The sequence below is a fragment of the Cryptotermes secundus genome, unplaced genomic scaffold, assembly GCF_002891405.2.
Source record: "Cryptotermes secundus unplaced genomic scaffold, Csec_1.0 scaffold55, whole genome shotgun sequence".
Lineage (NCBI taxonomy): Eukaryota > Metazoa > Arthropoda > Insecta > Blattodea > Kalotermitidae > Cryptotermes > Cryptotermes secundus.
In genome coordinates, this window is record NW_019740654.1 from 460145 (window position 1) to 479623 (window position 19479).

At 36.4% G+C, this 19479-nt stretch overlaps 1 protein-coding gene across 4 annotated transcripts in view; it reads left to right on the plus strand.

The window, feature by feature from the left end:
- LOC111872355 (baculoviral IAP repeat-containing protein 6) overlaps window positions 1–10049 on the plus strand; it is a 98298-nt gene extending 88249 nt beyond the window's left edge. For all 4 annotated transcript variants that reach the window (XM_023866145.2, XM_033754640.1, XM_033754641.1 and 1 more), the window contains 8 exons: window positions 71–269; window positions 857–980; window positions 2424–2565; window positions 4061–4278; window positions 5421–5660; window positions 6456–6644; window positions 7398–7532; window positions 8154–10049. In XM_023866145.2, coding sequence (XP_023721913.2) covers window positions 71–269; window positions 857–980; window positions 2424–2565; window positions 4061–4278; window positions 5421–5660; window positions 6456–6644; window positions 7398–7532; window positions 8154–8450 — 1544 coding nt within the window. In that variant the 3' untranslated portion in view covers window positions 8451–10049. The remainder of the gene's footprint in view (window positions 1–70; window positions 270–856; window positions 981–2423; window positions 2566–4060; window positions 4279–5420; window positions 5661–6455; window positions 6645–7397; window positions 7533–8153) is intronic.
- The last annotated feature ends 9430 nt before the right edge of the window (window positions 10050–19479 follow it).

Sequence of the window (19479 nt, forward strand, 5' to 3'; positions counted from 1 at the left end):
TCGAATTTCATATCCAGAAATCTTGCACACAATTTCTCACTTTTAAACTATGTAACATTTATGGTTGCAGTTCTGGATATGGCTAGGCACATACCATTATATCGAGCTGTGTTACAACTTCTTCGGGCAATGGCACTTAGTCCACAACTTGTATCACTCCTACTGCCTCAAAACAGAAGGCAGAAGTCAGCTCAGGGAGATGAATTGTCAGTTATTTGTCTGCTCACAAAGATGAAGAACTGCGTTAATACTTACGCTTCACGCCTCAAGTAAGTGAACACGACTCAGTTGTTTTATGTGGAATGATATATGTAATGCTTATTAAAATAAAAAAAAAAGAACAGTTATTGGTAATGTTTTTAATATTTGAAGTGAATGGTTTGAAGGAAAATCATTTCACTGTTAAGTGGTGTAGCAGCAGTTATGTAGAAAATACGTCTGTTAAAATTATTGTAGAAAATATATATCAAAGTTATTATAAGTCTAGAATTTCAGATTTTATTCTCACTAAATATATGTTCGTGTTACGTCACCATGAAAGCCTGTGTTGTCATTGTCACCGCCACCCCCCACCCCCACCACAGCTGTTGAATAATCAGAACTTTTTCCAGAAACATTTTAGCCAGTACTCCTATGGTCGGGTTTAAGGTCAAGAGTTGAGATGTATTTTGCACTGACAGATGAGTGACTTTGGAAAGTTTTCCAGTATGTGTACTGACTGGAAAGAAGTGCTGGTTATAATGGTCATTATCATTACATGTTCTCTCTTGTTTTTCTGATGTCTCTATGTTTACCATTGCCTGTATTTGATACATTATACATCAGGCTCGGAGTTAAAAGAGCATTTCATTTTCAGGATCAACAAATCAAAAGGCAATGGAAAATCAAGGTTGCCAAACAAATATCAGGATGAACTGGAGCAGGATGAGGGATTGGCACTCCTTATTCCTGACATTCAGGAGACGGCCAATCTTGTACAGGTACACAGAATTTATGGGATCTGAAATTTTTGAAGAGTTTTGCAGAAACAATCACCAACAAATTACATTATGTTACACGTGTTTGCTTTTCATCATATAAAGCACTGGGACAGGTTACTTCTTGGCAGTCCAGTTTAATGTTACAAAGCACAGATTTCTCTGTTAACAGACTTCAGTTTAACTGTAGTCTACAAGAATTAAGATTATGCCAATTTGTTACAGCAACTGAAGTCATCAATCCTAATTATGAAACTGAATAAAACATAATAAAGTTCTTATAATCCTCCCATCTTGGATAGTTTATTTGTTCTTTATGCCTTCAGCTGTTTGACATTAGAAAGACTGAAATAAAACTATTTAATATCACCAGCTTGTGTCCCACAATGTCACCACCTTAGTTCTTAACAATGGAATTGAAGGTGGCTGGTGTGGGAAAATTAATCAAGAAGAGCATAACAGAGCTTCTCTATTGTTAGTTCTCATGTTTACCACTCTTGGACAGATATACTATATTTTGTATTTTTCATGTAATCAGTACTCACCTGCATGTACAGTGTAAGATTAATGATTGATTCCTAGGTTATTAGAGCTGTTCGACTGTAGAGGTTGTATTTATCATCAAGAGAGGTGTTAAGGTAATCATGAATGGTTAAAATCTGAAAGGTGGAGATTTTGACCTATTTTGAGACTGAGGAGACTTATGAACAGTCTCAGTTATGGTAGTTGATAACCTTGCCAGGATGTTAATGTCTATAAGATATTAACATATGCAATTACTTCCACATTCTGAGAATTGTGGGTACAGTAATGACACACAAACACAGACAGGGTGAATTTCTACCTAAATACTAAAGTTCAGTTGTCACATAATTGGGAACTGTGGTTACTGAATTCTGCATCTGTTGGTTCTTAAAGTTTGCTTGAACATCCTGTGACCAATTTGTGGCCTAAACAAACATTGAAGTTTATCTTGAGTGCATACTAGATGGAAGAAATGTTTTGGAATAAACGTATAGACCCTTATGAGAAGCCTTATATATTATGTGAAGGGGCCCAATAAATCAAATGTTTTGCTTTCTGGTTCTGATTTTTAACACATATATGAATTACATATAGTGGAAGGAGCTGGCTTATGTGTCGACCAGATCAGATCGCTTCAGGCCTGCCTCACAAACTTACTTGATTCATTGACAGAGAAATCAAATGATGTTTCATACCGAAAGTTATAGAAGTTAATGACAGAGATATTCATGTATATTAAATAAAGTTTTTTGGAGAATCTGATAAATGTAGGTTTAGAATATAAAATACATGTAGATATTTGTCAGGTTTTAGTCTTTTCACTTTCATTTTAACTATTTAAATGAGGTTTCAGCAAGTAAATTTTGACAAACAGTATAGCATTGTAACATGAGGGATTGCATCCTTTTATATAATTTACAGGTTGCTACTGATCGTCTTGTACTGGAAGATGAAGTTGAGGCTCCAGCAGGGAAAGACAGTGCATTGTCAGGCAACTTGGAATGTCCTCTGCAGAGGTCACTGGAAGAGAGGTACTTGGAAGTCATGAAGCAGTTACAGTTTGGTATGTATACTTGTTTGTACATTTGTGATGAGTAGAAACTATGGCTGTCAAGTTAAAAACTGATGTATACTGTTTGTTTTATATATCATTTTTATTTTTTCACATATTTTGGAGACTGAGCACAATGTTTGGATTGGTAACTGGGTTTACTGAACACATATAACTCATAACCACATGTAATTATAAGACTCACAGATCATACACACTGCAGATCATTGTACTGCAGCACACACAGAGTTCTCTGTGTCTTGTCCAGTCTTTGCCCGGTAACGGCTCTCGGCAATATATATTCTTCTGCTCTTGTGCTCATGTCACTGTCACCTGGCTACCATCTCTCAACTCCTCATGGCTGTGACGGGTTAAATTCTTCTGATAGTCTTTACTATATAGTCTCTGCACAGACTGCATAAAAAACACTGTTTTCCTGCTGACCCAACAGCACCTTTTTTTACGTGTGCATTTGTTGCTGCATGGAGGCATTTACTGTGCTGTTGCATAGCAACAACTGTCTTTTCTCACTCCACTATTGTAGTTTAACCCTCACATCACAGTATTATTTGGTGTAGTTGGTTGAGGCACCATGCTAAAAACTGGAAGGTTGCAGATTTAATTCCCAATGAGGTCTTTAATTTTTTCAATTGACCTAATCCTTCCATCTGCACTGTGTTCCTGGGATTGACTCAGCCTCTAACACAAACGAGTACCAGGAATTTCCTGGGGGTAAAGTGCAGCCACACGTAAGGCTGACAGTCTCACTGCCATCTATGAGCTGATTGTCTAGATAATATGGGAACCTCAATGTCTTACAATCCCAAGGGCCCCCACAGCCTGTTACAGGATTAGCTGTACTATTACCGAAGGCATGACTTCTTTCAATGGTGAATTAAGTTAGCATTTCTTCAGCTCTGCAAATGTGTGTTGTTCAGCACTTATATTTGTCCACACAGAAATATACTTGAAAACTGTATTTCATGTTGCAGTATGTTATTTATAGATTAATAAGAATGGGGTGTAATGTATTTTTAAGTTGTTACTTTGGAATTTATAATTGCTGTGTAAAATCCATTTACAGCTTTTATTTTTCCCATAAATTTTTACTTGTTGGTCCTCTTTCTTAGGGTGGCTAACAATTCCTCACCCTAACAGCATGTTGCACAGTCTCAGATATGGTGGGCTTATATGGGCATTGTTCTCATGTTTTGAATGGAAGAGATGGTATGCAGATATAAAAGGTAGCTATGAATATACTGAATGAGCCATTGCAGACAGCTGACAAAACATGGTCTTGCAGGATGAGGGTTAAGTGGTAACGTCTTTTCATTCTAAAACGTTATACTACAGAATGTTATACTGGGTCTGGAATAAATTTTTTGTAGTAGTCAGTCCTGTCATAAAAGTAGTTTATGGTCTGTGTGTAATAAAACACGATAGTTTTGTGTGTGTGATCTTTATTGTTTTGTAATAACGTTAAATAAGTATATGTTCTCCTTTCTAGATACATACGAGATGATAACAGAGTGCAGTGAAGGTGGGTACCAATTTGTTGTTTCATATCACTTCGAGTCAAATATGCGTGCAGCAGGCGAAAGGAGTCACCCTTCAAGAGTGAAGAGGCTGGCACAGGAAACAGTCACTCTGTCAACATCTCTCCCCTTATCCTACAGCAGTTCCGTGTTTGTTCGCTGTGATACTGATCGTCTTGACATTATGAAGGTAAGATAGTTTCTCATTGTCATCAGCATTAACCTTTGTAGTCCAAGAATTGAGGATTTGAAATCCCTTAATACTGCAAGGCTGTTGGAATGGTGGACTATGCATTTACCATTACAGTAGTGCAACTAGTTTAAAGAACCTTTATGTCATGCAAGCATACTCGTTTCTGTTAAGAGGCTGAGTCAACCCAAGGGCCATAGTGTGACTGGAAGGATTAGGTCTATTGAAAAATAAATCCACCTCATTGGGACTTGAACCTGTGACCTTCCGACTTGTAGCATAATGCCTCAACCAATTATGCAGCCACATGCCCTCCATGCAAGCATAAAGCAACATGAAGTCCCACCATTTGGTTATTAGCCTTGAAGTGGCAGTTCTGTTGGTAGGGTCGATAAATTTGAGCCTCCAGACAGGCTTGCCCATACCATTGCCATTTCTGTCAGCACTAAAGTAATTATTATTTCTAGGGACAAGTAATTCATCATTTAAACAAGGAATACCACAAGATGGTTGAGGATGGCATTTAAGTAAGAGAAACTGTTGAGGGACTTATACTTCATATAGTTTTTTAGGCAAAATATATTCATTATAGGAAATTTGCATCAAATTACATTTTGATCATTGAAGGTTAGGTTTTTATTTATATGGTCTTTCAAATTTAGATCTTATATATTGAAAACTTCTTCATTGAGGGCTGAGAAATTGCTAGAACTTCATGAGTTCCTGTTGTGCAAGAAAAGCTGACTATCACAGTATGCACATGTTGTTATCCACTTGCTGTAATAGTAAAACAAATCAATATTAGCTCTTTCATTAGTGAGGGGTTTCATAGGGCTTGTAGCTCGGATGGAAGTAACAAGAGAAACATTTAGATTTATAGTGGGGAAACCACTTCGAAAATTATGACTGAGATAGATGTTGGAGAATCTTGAGGAAATGAACTGTGGTAATGTGGATTTGATTGAATTGAATCAGGCTTCAATTTGCAGCCATTAATATTGGCAGTACTTATCCTAGAGATCATAACCTGCCAGAAAAATAGCTTTCTTGAACTGTTGTACAGAGCTTTTCTGAATGTACAATTGTAGAGTTTATGGCTCCAGTTACTCTGAAGGTGTATCATTTTGATTTCTCATTCCAAGGTGCTGATAACTGGACCTGCTGAAACTCCATATGCCAATGGATGCTTTGAATTTGATGTGTACTTTCCACCTGACTATCCTAATTCTCCAATGCACATCAACCTGGAGACCACTGGACATCACACTATCAGGTTCAATCCAAACCTCTACAATGATGGTAAAGTGTGCTTAAGTGTGCTCAATACATGGCATGGACGGCCAGAAGAAAAATGGAATGCTCAAACTTCAAGTTTCTTACAGGTATTTGTTTTGTTTGTATATGTAGTTCTAGGATTTTCATAATCGTAACTGAATAAAGGCGTAGGTTTCTTAAGCAAGTGGTGAAAATTTATACGAATACAGGAGGAGATAAATTATTGCAAAGAAAATTGTTACCCTGCAGGTTTGAAGCTTATTAACCTGTCTTACTGTGACCTTAATGGTAATTAACTAGTTCATCATTATGAACTTAGAGCCACAGGAGATTCGTCATTGACAACAATGATATAACAATTTGGTTCCTTATTTACATGCTGCTCAGCAGGCATGTGGCCAGTATAGAATCAGCACAAAAAAAAAAAGGTTAGATTAAAACATGGTTTTGTGTGTTACATTTCATGAGGTTAACACAACATATATCTTGCAGAATGTCAGTATCAGGCAGTAAAATCATTTATGTATTTTTGATGACATCAAATATTGTTATCAGCATAAAGAAGACACCTTGTAGCGTTCAGTTTGACACACATATCCTACATAAATATGTTGAAAAGCATGATCTGCATTCCATCTAAGAAATCAGCAAGTGCTGAGGAAAATTTTCCAGAAAATTGAACATTAAATACTCTCTTGGTTAGGTGGCTACAAAACAGGTCAGTGGATCCAGATGGTAAGCCATGTGCAGCTGTTGCTGGGAATAGCAGAATCAACATCAAGGATGCTTCAGTTTCAGAATTGGATTTATTCACCTAACCAGTTGGTCAGAGGGCAGAAAAGCCAGTAAGGTCATAAGTGAAACATTAATCACAATGGTTTATTTCTTCATTTTTCTTGTAGGTCTTAGTGTCTATACAGTCCCTAATCTTAGTTCCTGAACCATACTTCAATGAACCAGGCTATGAGCGATCCAGAGGAACTCCTTCTGGCAACCAGAGTTCACGAGAATATAACTCCAATATTTGTCAGGCTACTGTTAAGTGGGCTATGCTGGAGCAGGTTAGAAATCCATGTCCATGTTTCAGAGAGGTATGTATGACAAATTGAATGTTTAAAAAATAAATGGTATGGCATATAATGATAACTGAATATGTGATATCAGTAGCACAGTGGCTGTTCTTTCCTGCAAAAGATCCTAGAATAATATTATTGAGGTGTTACACAAGAATAAAATGTATTGTGTATAACTTATTGTCTCCATGTGTCTTCCCAACATCTTTCAGCTCCCAAATCCTGTGTTCTTTGTAGATTGCCTCAGGAGGCAGTGTAAAATCCCCTGTATGCTATTTATAATCTAATACTTAGCAAATATTTGTGTTTCAGATTTTTTGACATTTTAAAAGTCTGAATTATAACTGTAGCTTGATAAAATTTAGGAATTGCATGATGGCCTGTTATGAATAAAATAGCATGGTTATTATAACTTTAATTTTAATTTTTTGTTCCATCACATCCATTTGAGGCCGAAGCCTAGATACAGAATTGTGTCAAATTATCTTGCTAATGCAATCAATTAATTGTCTAATAAAATCTATGTATAATTTATAACAAAAACTATTTACGTCATAATAAAGTTATTCTCTAATATTTAAACATTAAAACTTCAATAAAATTCAAGATGAGATTTTTACATAAAATAAATATTGATCATACAGTTCTTTGATATAAAATGAATTCATCGTATACATTTTACTAAATATATTATATTTGTATACTAGTTTTTTTAAAAATATAATATATAAAATAAATACATCATACATCAATACATATTATGTTTTATAGGTCATTCATACACATTTTTGGATGAAGCGTCAAGAAATTTTAAATCAGATTGAAGGTTGGATCTCTGACATGGAAACCCAGTGTGGAGACAGGCGTACTGGAAGAGCCATTTCTCTGAACGCAATGGCTCTCAAGGTAGTGTTTGTATTATTATTGGTTTCTATGCTTTGTAGCCACCAATGCAGCTCTTCATGTCAAGTGCCGTAATACAGATCTATTTAGCCATGTGTGAGTATATAGTCTTCTTTTATGCTTGGCCAAAATTTGTAACATTTAAAGGGAGAAAGACTGTGAATACATTGATTAAATAAACATTGACAGTTATGTGCAACAAAGGCTGCGCCATAGCCCAAGCAGTTAGTCACTGGCTTCCCAGTGACTCGGGTCTGGTCAAGTGGGATTTGTGGTGGACAAAATGGTGCTGGGGTAGGTTTTCTCCGAGTACTTCGGTTTCCCCTGCCAATTTTCATTGCACACAATTCTCCATCGTTATCACCCGGGGCAAGTACAATAGGCCGATCAGTGGCCGCCGTGCCGAGTGAACCCAACTGGACTCCACTCCCCAGTATGCGAATTAGGTGCAACAAACTGTAAACATTAAGCAACGCATTATCTGTAAATACATAAGTATTCTTTGTGTTTGAATTAAAATTCTGACTTTTATAAAGGTGTATTTAATCCATAGACAGTGATCCTACAGTTCTAGATATTAGTTTCAGAATGGAATACAGAACATAAATTCATATTTTTTTTCAGCGGCACTTTCGTCAGTTGAGAGAAGAGCTTAGTAAACTGAAAACTCCAGAAGGTCTCGAGGACCTTGCTGATCCTGCATTTCAGCTTACTTCATCTCCGCCTGCATCCAGTCTTCAAAGTGCTCCGGATTCAAAAGAAGCGTCCCCTGTTGTTGGTAGTTCTAGTCAAGGATTTGCTCCTTTTGGTGCTACAGGTGGGCTCGCCAACGATCAGAAACATTCTGTGGAAGAGAATGTCAATCATGACATTGACACTGATGTTGAAATGGAGAAAATGGTGTCCAAAGTTTGTGAATGAAGAAGAATTTATTGTATTGGATACATTTTAGATGTCAGTTCATCAGCCTTACCACTCCATATGCTTCTGGGGCTTATTGTTAGAGGGTGGTAAGATGGCTTTAACAAAGTTGGTTATACTGCTTGGACGTGTAAGGTACTCTTAGTCTTAGGACAAGAGTGTTTAAAATTTTCAGAAGAAATAAGGCCACATTAGAGATCAAGGAGGCCCATTCAACTTGTTTTGAAACATGCCACTGTATGTGGGGTTTCTAAACATCTCTTGAGCTAGAGACCAACTTGTAGTATCAGTGGACTTTTGCAGTTCTCTACACTTCTTTTGTGATTTGAAGAGAATTTATATTGTATTACACAATGTCAATATTATCAAGAAAGTGGCAGTAAAAATTGTTACTCCTTATAAATTACTGAATCAAATTATTTATTATGTATTATGACTGAATTTTTTCCCCCAAAGACATTACCTAATGGCGTTGAATGTTAATTACCGAAGCGTATAAGAATTAACTTCTGTGCTATCCCAAAGAAGCAGTAGTAGTAATCTTCCTGCATTTTTCTGCATGTTTTGTTTGAGAGGTGGCAGGAATTAGAAGTGAGGCTAGAATCAGTTACTGAGTAGCATAAACTTGTTGGATATGTTACACTGTGATTCATTTTCTACAAATTCATTATGAATTACAAAAAATAATATACTATTTTCATTATTTGAATTGCTGTTTGCAAGTGAATGAAGTTATTTCAGTAATACTAGAAAGCACTATTCTGATTTTGATTTGCTGGAGTTTTGGACTAGTGGATCACCCATAAGAGCAATGTAAGCATGAAGTTCACTACACAAGGCAGTATATGTACGATTCAATATTATAACCACTTTCCAGTTATTTTCATATTAATAACCTGGAGCTGAGTACAACTTTTGTACAGTATTGTTTTCTGTGAACTGTATTTTTTAGTTCAATATGTAACTGGAATGTGCATGGCTTGCATCATCAGCATTTTGTTCACTTACATGTTACTTAATATGTCTAAGGACAGTGGCTCCAATGTGGTCTATAATAATTTCTATAGCTTTAACTTACAGAATTCCTTACTTCCCAACAACTACTGAACGAACAGTCCAGTCTTGATTATTCTCAGTAAATCATGACAGTTGATCAGTGACTGAATCGCCTATTTTGGATATGCCATAATTTGTAACGTACATTGTCTCATGATGAAGAGATGACCATGATAACCTGCTTCACATGTGATATACGGGTCACCAGTAACAAAACGTGGTACCTTCGCCAATGTGAGGTTGTGGAATATTTTTTCGTCATGTTAGAGAAGACATTTGGTTTGTTAGTGAAGTCTGTGTGTTTACACCTTGACCTAGTGGTTAAAACTGTGAATACTGTGTAAAATGTGTCTTTAGAAGAATATAGTGTGTTTATGTGATGACCGCTGGATCCGAGTGTTATCGAGGATGATTGAGGAAGAAAGCGCCTGTTACGGAGAGGGATGCATGAATATCATAAGTACATAACAGAATAATGAAATGAAATGAAATAATTGTGAGAGATCACACTGCTTAAAAGAATAAACAAAAATATTTTATCTGTTTACAAACTTGTGACTAGAGTCAGGGGATTTTAGCAAGTATTTATTTCCACAATTAATATAGAAGTTTTTCCTTTTGAAAATTCTTATGATATTTGTAAGGATATTGCAATGGTATAGATGCTATATACTGTTTTATAAATACAGGTAATTTTGAGAATAGATGTGAAATGTATTGAAGAAAGTATATAGTCCAATTCTGCTTTGGATTTAAACACACACAAGAAAAATACAGAAAATATTCATTATGTATTTCCAATATTTACCCATTTCAAGTAAGTTGAGTTAATACCTTTCCAAGATACCTTAAAATCCTTTCCTAATTTGTTTAAATTGATGAACAGTATGGATGGACAGTAGCATCAGGATTTTTATAAGGGTTTTTTATGTGAAAGAAAAACTATACTCATGATAATTTTGGAATCAATAGATGGTAAAATTTCCTGGCTCTCAATACACGTCATCAAGACTTTCTCCTTCCCAAGTGAAGCACAGAAAGTGCTCTTACATTTATCCTTTATGTCTTAAATTAAGAAGAAGTATTTTATAAATTACATTGGTCTACCATTTTCCTTAAACATTAACATTTACCTCACCAGATCCATGACATTTGGAACAGAAAGATCTGATTTAATCAGGTATAGGTGTCTGTCGAACTACAGTATAAAGAGTTGCTGCTTCAGGATACAAACGGTGGAGCATAAAGCTGATCCTTCACCCACATCAAATATGAAGGGTGATCGTGTGGTATTTATGCATACAGTCATGCCTACCCTGAAAATGGAGTGAGCATGTTTCTTAAAACTTTGTATCTGTCTCCCAGAATACATGATGCCACATCCCAAATTACCATAATTTTTAAATCAGCAAGGTACATTATTACAAATTGTTGGTGAACTTATTAAACTTAAGAGGTTCTGTAATGCACAAGAACATGTTCAGTGACACACATGTAGTAGTACGGACCAGTACAATCTTTTTTGGGCCCCAAGACTCAAATGTTCATTGATATAAACAGGCAACAAGTGATCTCAAATTTATATTAGGTCTATATGTAATAAAAGAAACCCAGGTTTCATAATTACACAGTATATATAATTCCATGTCTCAGTTACAGTTTTACTCAACAAAAAGAATGAACATTAAAAAGTTCTTGAACAGAATCTAATATAGTTTAATGAGACACTTGACATTGAATATCTTGAGTATTTTTAATGGACATGATTTCTGTATGTAAATATATCGCGTGAATGAAACATTATGTCCATGTTAGAGAGAACTGGTCTTGTTATCATATGTTGGTTGCCTTATTTGTTGATGCTATGTATACAGTTTAAAAGTGTTTATAACTCTTGACTGTTGACCCCATTCATTATGTAACTGTTATTTTTAGACATTTAAGGACAGCAGGTAGCAGTATTATACTGAAATTGTATACAGGAAGTATTCAGTTTGAATATTGACCACACTTCCAGCTATCCTGACAGCATTTTCATGGTTTTCCTTAGTCTATCCAGGCATGTGCCAACATGGCATTTTCAAATAATCTATGACTGCCTCCTTCCAAAATCTTTTGTATTCACCACAGTTCATGACCTTCCATCTCACATAATGCTATATGCCCTATTTAGCTGAAACATCATTGTGTAATAACCTAAGAACTGGATGTTTAAGGAAATTCTACATAATTTCCAGTGTAATTGGTTCTATATTAGAAGTAACTGACCTTGATGAGCATACAACTAAGGATACAAATATGATAGAGCAAGGAATTACAGTACAGCCAAAAGCAGGACTTTTGTAAGATCTAAAAGTTTGTGATAATGGTAGATTAATACAGTTAATGTGTTTCTGGACATTATCCCTAATCCCGTTTTTATTTAAAACACAAAGTTTCAGACGCTGGATTATGTCTCAATCTTGAGGTGGAACTACTCATTTGGGCCCAGTCAATAAGGGCTAGTCCCTATCTCCAGACTCCAGCACCAACATAAGATAGGATATATGAACCTAGCACAACATAAACCATATGCAAGAGTTAAGACAAACATTAAGATAATTAAAAGCCTCCACATAAAAAAGGTCTAGGGCCTATGTCCATGCACTATTTCAGAGCTATTGTTAAAACCAGAGCAGAAGTCATGACTAAAGAGACAAATTCTCTGTATGGTAACAACATAAAAACAATTTTCACACATAGTCTGCACTGGACAGAGATGTAGTTTTCTGACTTCTGCTACAATAATAGAAGTCCAGATGGGAGAGATGTCCAAGCTGGGTTGACTCATTAGATGATTACCGGGACATGTGGGTGGATTCCTTGCATTTCCTGTAGGTTGTGTTTGGTTCACTTCTTTCCAACATACCGTCATGTGTTTTAGTGACTGTAGATGGGGTTTGGATTGGTAATCAGATTTACTGAACTCATAACTCATAACTACAAGGATTATGCTCTTACTGTTCTACACACTTCACAAATCAATGTAAAACACATTAGGTTAGTCTTCTGAATCTGTTAACAGTCGTCACTAGCCATTGCTTGGTAGCACCTTATAACAACAGACATTCCCCTTCCTCCAGATTCCCGAATTGTCCCAGCATCTTGGCATGGATCACGTAGAAAACACCATTCCTCTGTCAGTGCATGCTTATCAATGGCATGATGTATTCCACTGCTGCTTGCACAGTCATTGGCACCAACTTCACAGAAAACACCATTCCTCTGTTGTTGTTAACAGGCCGTTGCTTAATAACAACCAGCTGTTGTGACTCCACAGTTCCTTGCTTTGAGCAAATATGCCACAATATTTCATTGCCTTCTTCGTATGCATGGTGGGCCGATTTTGATTTTTCAAGCAGATCTTTGATCAGGTTATATTTGTGCTCCTTAATGTGTACTTCTAGAGGTCTGCTTGTTTACCAATGTAACATCTGTCACAGTCACTGTACACACTGTTGCATCTGCTGGGCATCTATAGCTGATCCAGTTTTCCTCAGTGTCCCATGTTTAGTTTTGAAAATGATCCTGACATTGAAATGATTTCCAGTGTGTCTGAATTTCTCAGAGATACCCTTAACATATAGGATAATGATTGTGCCCTGGTATATTATATCTGAAGAAGGTTGGTTGCTTCTTGTTGGCTTCATTATGGAGTCAGCGAATTCTTGTGGGTATTCATTAAGCATCAAATTGTGTCTCATGTTCTTAATGTATTTGCTGGATTCTTCTGACCTTGGCTTGACTGATCAAACTATGAACAACTCCCTTTTTCATGTGATATGGGTGGTTGAACTTGAAATGCAGAAAACGACCTGTATGAGTGGGTTTCCAGTACACTTTCATATCCAGTTTAGGACCCCTCTTCATGACCAAGACATCCAAGAATGGAAGAATATCATTAACTTTCACTTCCATTGTGAATTCAATGGCAGATCTGAGGCTGCTGAGGTGAAGAAATTGCTGTGATCTTGCTGGCCCACATGGCCAAACCATGAAAGTGTCATTGACGTGAGCCATTTAGCATTTTTGTGGTCTGTTGGATCCAATGCTATTTCCTCAAAATGTACCATAAATATATTACTGACCCATTGCTATACCCTCTTTCTGCTTATTGAATTTATACTCAAACTGAAAATACGTGGTTGTTAAACAGATGTCCAATAATTCCATTATAACTCCAACTTGTAAAGGTGAGCGTTCTGGGAAAGAAGGATCCATATTGATTCTGATCCTATAAGACTTCTTACACTGGTACGATGGTGAATAGACTAACATAAAAGTTACAAAGCAGTCTTCGTTTTGAAGGTTGATCTCATGAATTAATTTTATGAGTTGTTCTGAGTTCTTCACAAAGGAGTCTGCATTGCCAACCAGAGGGCTGAGGATTATATGGATAAAGTGTGCTATGACGAAACAGGGACAACCAACAAAGCTAAATATTGATTTAAGAGGGAGTCAAGTTTGTGTATCTTTGGAAGCCTGTAGAAGTGAGGTGGTTTACTGTGGTAAGGAGTGAGTAATATTCAGAGTTATTGGGCCTGTTATTTTTGTTCATTTTGATATTCTGATCACACAATGAGCAGAAGAGGCTTTGAAAAATTCCATTCCTATGTAACTGAAGCAAAGCATCACATGTTAGAAGTAAAGCAATTATTTCTCTGTATAATGTTCTCTAGGACCTATCTGTTGTTCTTTCTTCCACACATTGCTATTCCTCTGTGATCATTAATATGCTTTTAATGCAGGTGAGCAGCTAACATTTGCAATGATTTGGATATAATTCTATACATTATGCCTCACAGCACTTAACAGATAAAATGACAAATTATTAAGCATTATCTATTTTTTAGAAAAGTTTTTGTTCTTGTGCATGTTCCATTTAAAATACTAGTGTGTGGTGCTGTAAGACGAGTTTCTGAAAGTATTTATATTTGAAGTGATGTTTTACTGTGTTAATTTTACCATATTCTGTGTTTCATGAATGTGTTCAACCATTAGGCCCATACTGTTTATTTATTGATAACTAGGGCCTGGATTTTTATGCGCTAAATAGCGGGACAATATGCACTTCAGAAGCAGGTCACTTTATTCAGACTCACCGATTTACATGTATCATTCACTGCAGAAAGTAGCATCACAATAGGCAACTAGAAGTCTTTCAGTGTTTTCTGGAGACAAACTACATCTGTTGTCCATCAAAATGAGTTTACAGGCTGAGAATGATATTTCTACATCAACTGACTTGATTGGACAGTATTTATACACTGGTGCCGAAGGCTCGGAACATTCATGTGACACCCATCATTTTTTTAAATATCTACTGCTGCACTTTTCTTTAGGCATTTTCAGTACACGAACACTTTATTGATGCAGACTATTAAGGAAAAGTGTAACACATTAACCAAAGAGACTTCTCTCAAGACCAACCTCTGATGCTACTGTCTGCTGTGGTGGTCAATGAAATGCAGGAAAATCCCACCCCCCTCCCTTTCAAAATAGCTAAGCTACCTGCTTGTATTGTAAGTGGTAAAAGTGCCGTTACTCAGAGAGTTGGAATAGCAACTGACAAGTGATGTCCAAAACACAGGCAAAACCGATTTTGTTATAGAATATTGAAATTATCCTTAATTTCAAACATATATGCAGAAATATGCTCTTAGGTTTAGAATATGCAGTAACGACCAAAACCCCTCAAAATATCAGGGCCCTATTGATAAGAGTTCACACAGCAATTTTTATTCTTGTTCCCTTCATCAATTTCGCTTTTAATTCACTTTCAAGAAACTCCCTTTCTTCATTTCAGCTGATGTTAATCTTCTCCCTTTATTGTTCATAATCTGCTGTCTTCAAATACCAGTGCTTCAGAATTTGAATTCACACATCTTAGAACTAACAAGGCTTAAAAGTATGGTACATTACCAGGATTATGAGGTAAGTGACAAATATCACATCTAGAACTTCTGCAATGAAAACCCCATTTAAGGTTTCTTACGGGAGCAGTTGATCTGAACATTAAAGTTAGGTTATTGACTCTGGATTTCTGACATTGAATGTTAAGTGAGGGAAAAGCACCAATGAGATAGTTTCCATTATTCCCAGTAATTGAAGACTGCAAATATGTCTGGACCCATGATGGCAGTTTTGATCTGTGCACAAGAAAATCCACACCCATAGGAGACAGGGACTGAATGTGGGGATCCATTAAACAAATACTGAGTGTCCTATAGTGAAAACAGATGGTAAGAATCAACATTAATACTTCAGTGAAGTAAGAGTACATATATTTATTTGTTAGATTTGAAATTTTTGCACATCATACTTACTGTCACTTTGAACTGTTTCATTATTGAAATAAAGTGTTACACTTTATATACTTTACAAATAAATCTGACTAGTTAAAAACACAGAACAGTAGTATACACCAAGGTGACTAAAACAATAAGATACAAGATCAGGACTAGACTGTGTGCATTATTATATGAATGCTTTGAAAATAACCTTGAATGTCATGTAAATATTGCAGTATATACATAAAAATACATCCTCCAATCTTATGCATCCTGAACACTTTTGAGTTTGTGGTGATATGTTGACATTGTAAGTACAGGAAGACAGACAAATGTATAAATTGACTATGTCATGGACACTACTCTCTTGTTTCCATCCCTAATGCAGTTATTTATGGAGAAATTACATAATTACACTGCAGTAGTTTCATAAAAGTGCCTATATTAATAAAAACCATTTATAAAAATAAAATACAATTAAATTAATATTGTAACTTATACCATTAACTACTACTACTGTGGTAGAGCTTGGTGTCAGTCCCTTAGAGCAATAATTTTCATGCATCCTGTAATTCATAGACCAATATGTTGCTGATTAACACAACTGTGGAAAATGTTTTCATTTATTATTTATAAACACAATAAGTACACATGTTTTGCAGTATCACTGTTTACAGATTCGAATGACCAAGTTCATGAATCACTGACATACAAAAGTACAAGGTTCTATTGAAATATTCCTGGACTTGGTCAAAAAAGATATGCTGGCTTAACTTACTCAATTTTGGCTGCCATCTCCTTCAAAGTAATCTCTGTGGGAATGTATGAAGCGATCCCATAATTTTTTCCAGGTTCAAAAGCACCATGGAAGTAATTTTCCTTAATGCTGTCTACTACTGCTTGCGATTCCCTTTGAATGTCAGACACTGTTTCAAAACGTCATCCCTTCAGTTTCATTTTCGATTTGGGAAACAAAGCGAAATCATAGGGGGCTAAGTCCAGCAAGTAGGGAGGATGGGGAATGATAACAATGTTGTTAGTCACAAACTCTGCTGTTTTCAGGGATGTGTGAACAGGCGTCTTGTCACGATGGAGCCAGTTGTGGTTGCACCAAATTTCTAGTCCTTTTTGTTGCACATTGTCTTTCAGGCATCTCAAAACACCAGAGTAAAAGTCAGAGATGACTGTAGTGTTAGGAGGAACAAATTCATGTGAACAGTCCACTTCATATTGAGAAAACAATGAGCATGCTTTTTGTTGATCTCCAGACCTGCCACACCTTTTTTGCCCTTGGTGATTGTGGGCTCTTGCACTGTGGCGATTGTTGTGTTTCTGGATCATAACTGTAAATCAAACTTTCGTCACCCATTATGATCTTAGAGGTAAGAGTTAGGTCCTTGTTAGCCTTCTCCCATAGCTCAAGACACATGTTTATACGCTGCTGTCTTTGATCATTTGTCAAGAGTCAGGGTACAAACTTCGCAGCAATGCAGCGCATGTCCAAATTTTCTGTTAAGATCTCCTGCAAAGTCTGTAACTAATCCCAACGGTGTCTATGAGCTCATGGACTGTTCAGCGATGGTCTTCATGGATGAGTTCTCAAATTTTCTCAACATTTTCTGTTGTTTTACTGGTGCTTGGTAGCCCTGAACGTTCATCTTCAACTGACACTTGACTGGCCTATAAACATGAATGCCTTTCAAAAACTGCTGTCCAGCTTAAAGAATGTTCTTCAAAAGCCTCACAAAGCATTTCAAGGGTTTTGGTAGCAGATTTACTGAGCTTCATGTAAAACTTTATGCAGACATGTTGCTTGATTTTGCCGTCCATTGCAGAAGAAAGAAAACACAAAGTTGAAAAAGCACTCATGTAAAAACAGTGTGTGTTCGCAGTGCTCTGTCATGCAATAGGCTTGCAGAAGTGTGACCTTGGCCTCCCATCTCATCCTCTTTCATAGAGGCAGTTACGATAATAGTCCAGGAACTTTCTGATAGCACCTTGTATGAATATCATAAGACACAAATGTATTATAACAGATCCCAAGCAACATGCACACTGCAGTCATTTCTTCACAGCTAAGCCACTAGTTGCAAGTAAACACATGCAGAAGAATTTGCCTATAAATACAAAAAACACTCTACAGAACTTCTAAATGTGAGTGCTACAATAATATTTTACAGCCTCAAATAATACATCACTCAGAGAAGCTCATGCATTTTCATCCACTGCATAACAATATTGAAATTTACAATTCCACTATGACCTCTGCTGTTACTAGACTTCAATGCATATCATAAATACAATGGCTAAATAAAAAAAAACAACATGTATATACTGTAGGTACTCTGGACTTAACAAATTTCTCAACATTTTCTCACTTATACAGTGCTATAAATAAAGTCCTGAACCACTTCAGTAGAACCTCTCAAGAACCTGGCTACATTAAAGAATTATGGACCAGACCTTATGATGGTTACTTCACTTTAAAATAATTTGCGTGATGTCAAACTGATTTGGCTGCTTCATGTCTACTACATAATTCAAAATCCTACAGCCTTTTGTATGGTATACAAAATGATGTCACTGTTTAAAATATTTCCACACTGAGAATAATTATGTTGGTATCATCACATTCATATGCTTGGTCTTTAAGTTTGAACAGTGAATGAAACAGTTCTAAACCTGTTAATTATTTGCCAGAAAGGAATACAGATGTATATCCACAATCTTAAATGCACTAAACATCATATTTTTTAATCTGATTGTCTAGAAAGGCACAATTCAAGCAAACATGTTGAGTATAGTGATCATATACAGGTACATAACAAAACATGTTTAGTGACTTGCCAACTCAGGTTCTATAGTATGCTAAGACACTATCACAATGGCTTTCCATAACTTTGCTTTCGCCTGTAATGTTAAGAATGATGGCAGGCAAGAAATAGCCAAATTACATACAGTTCTAGACTCAGAGGGTTAAAGTTAACTGCTGCTTAACCCTGGGGATCAGGCATATATTCCAAAAAGGTTTTTCAGTTGTAGCGATTATTAGGGTCAAAAACATTCCTATATATCAGTAGAATAAGCATCCACTGGAAATTCATGAATTGTGTTAAAGTAAAAAGTAAAGCTATCCCTGTAACATGCCATGAAAGTCCATAGGGTTGTGAGACGTTGAGGGCCCACATTATCTACACAATCGGCTCAAAGATGGTGGTAAGGTTGTCAGCCCTACGCGCCGGCCGCGCTTTACTCTCCAGGAAAATTATTTAATTAATTCCTGGTACTCATTTCTGTTAGAGGCTGAGTCAACCCCAGGGCCTTAGTGCAGCTGGAAGGATTAGGTCAATTTAAAAAAAATCCAATGACCGCATCGGGACTTAACCTTCCAGCTTGTAGCATAGCCCCTCAACCAACTGCACTACCGTGTGCCCCTTCAAATTGTGGTAGTTTAATTAAACTATATCATTTGGGAATGGGGGATTTTAAATGTGCCAGTTAACTCTGTTGACCTATGTGCCCATAATACTTAAAAAACTGATTATAGTGCCATACAAAGATTCTAAAATAATTCTATTAAGTGCAAATGTCCTCTCAGTCTTTTCTTAAAATACTACATAAGAGCCACCGCTGAAGTGAACCAC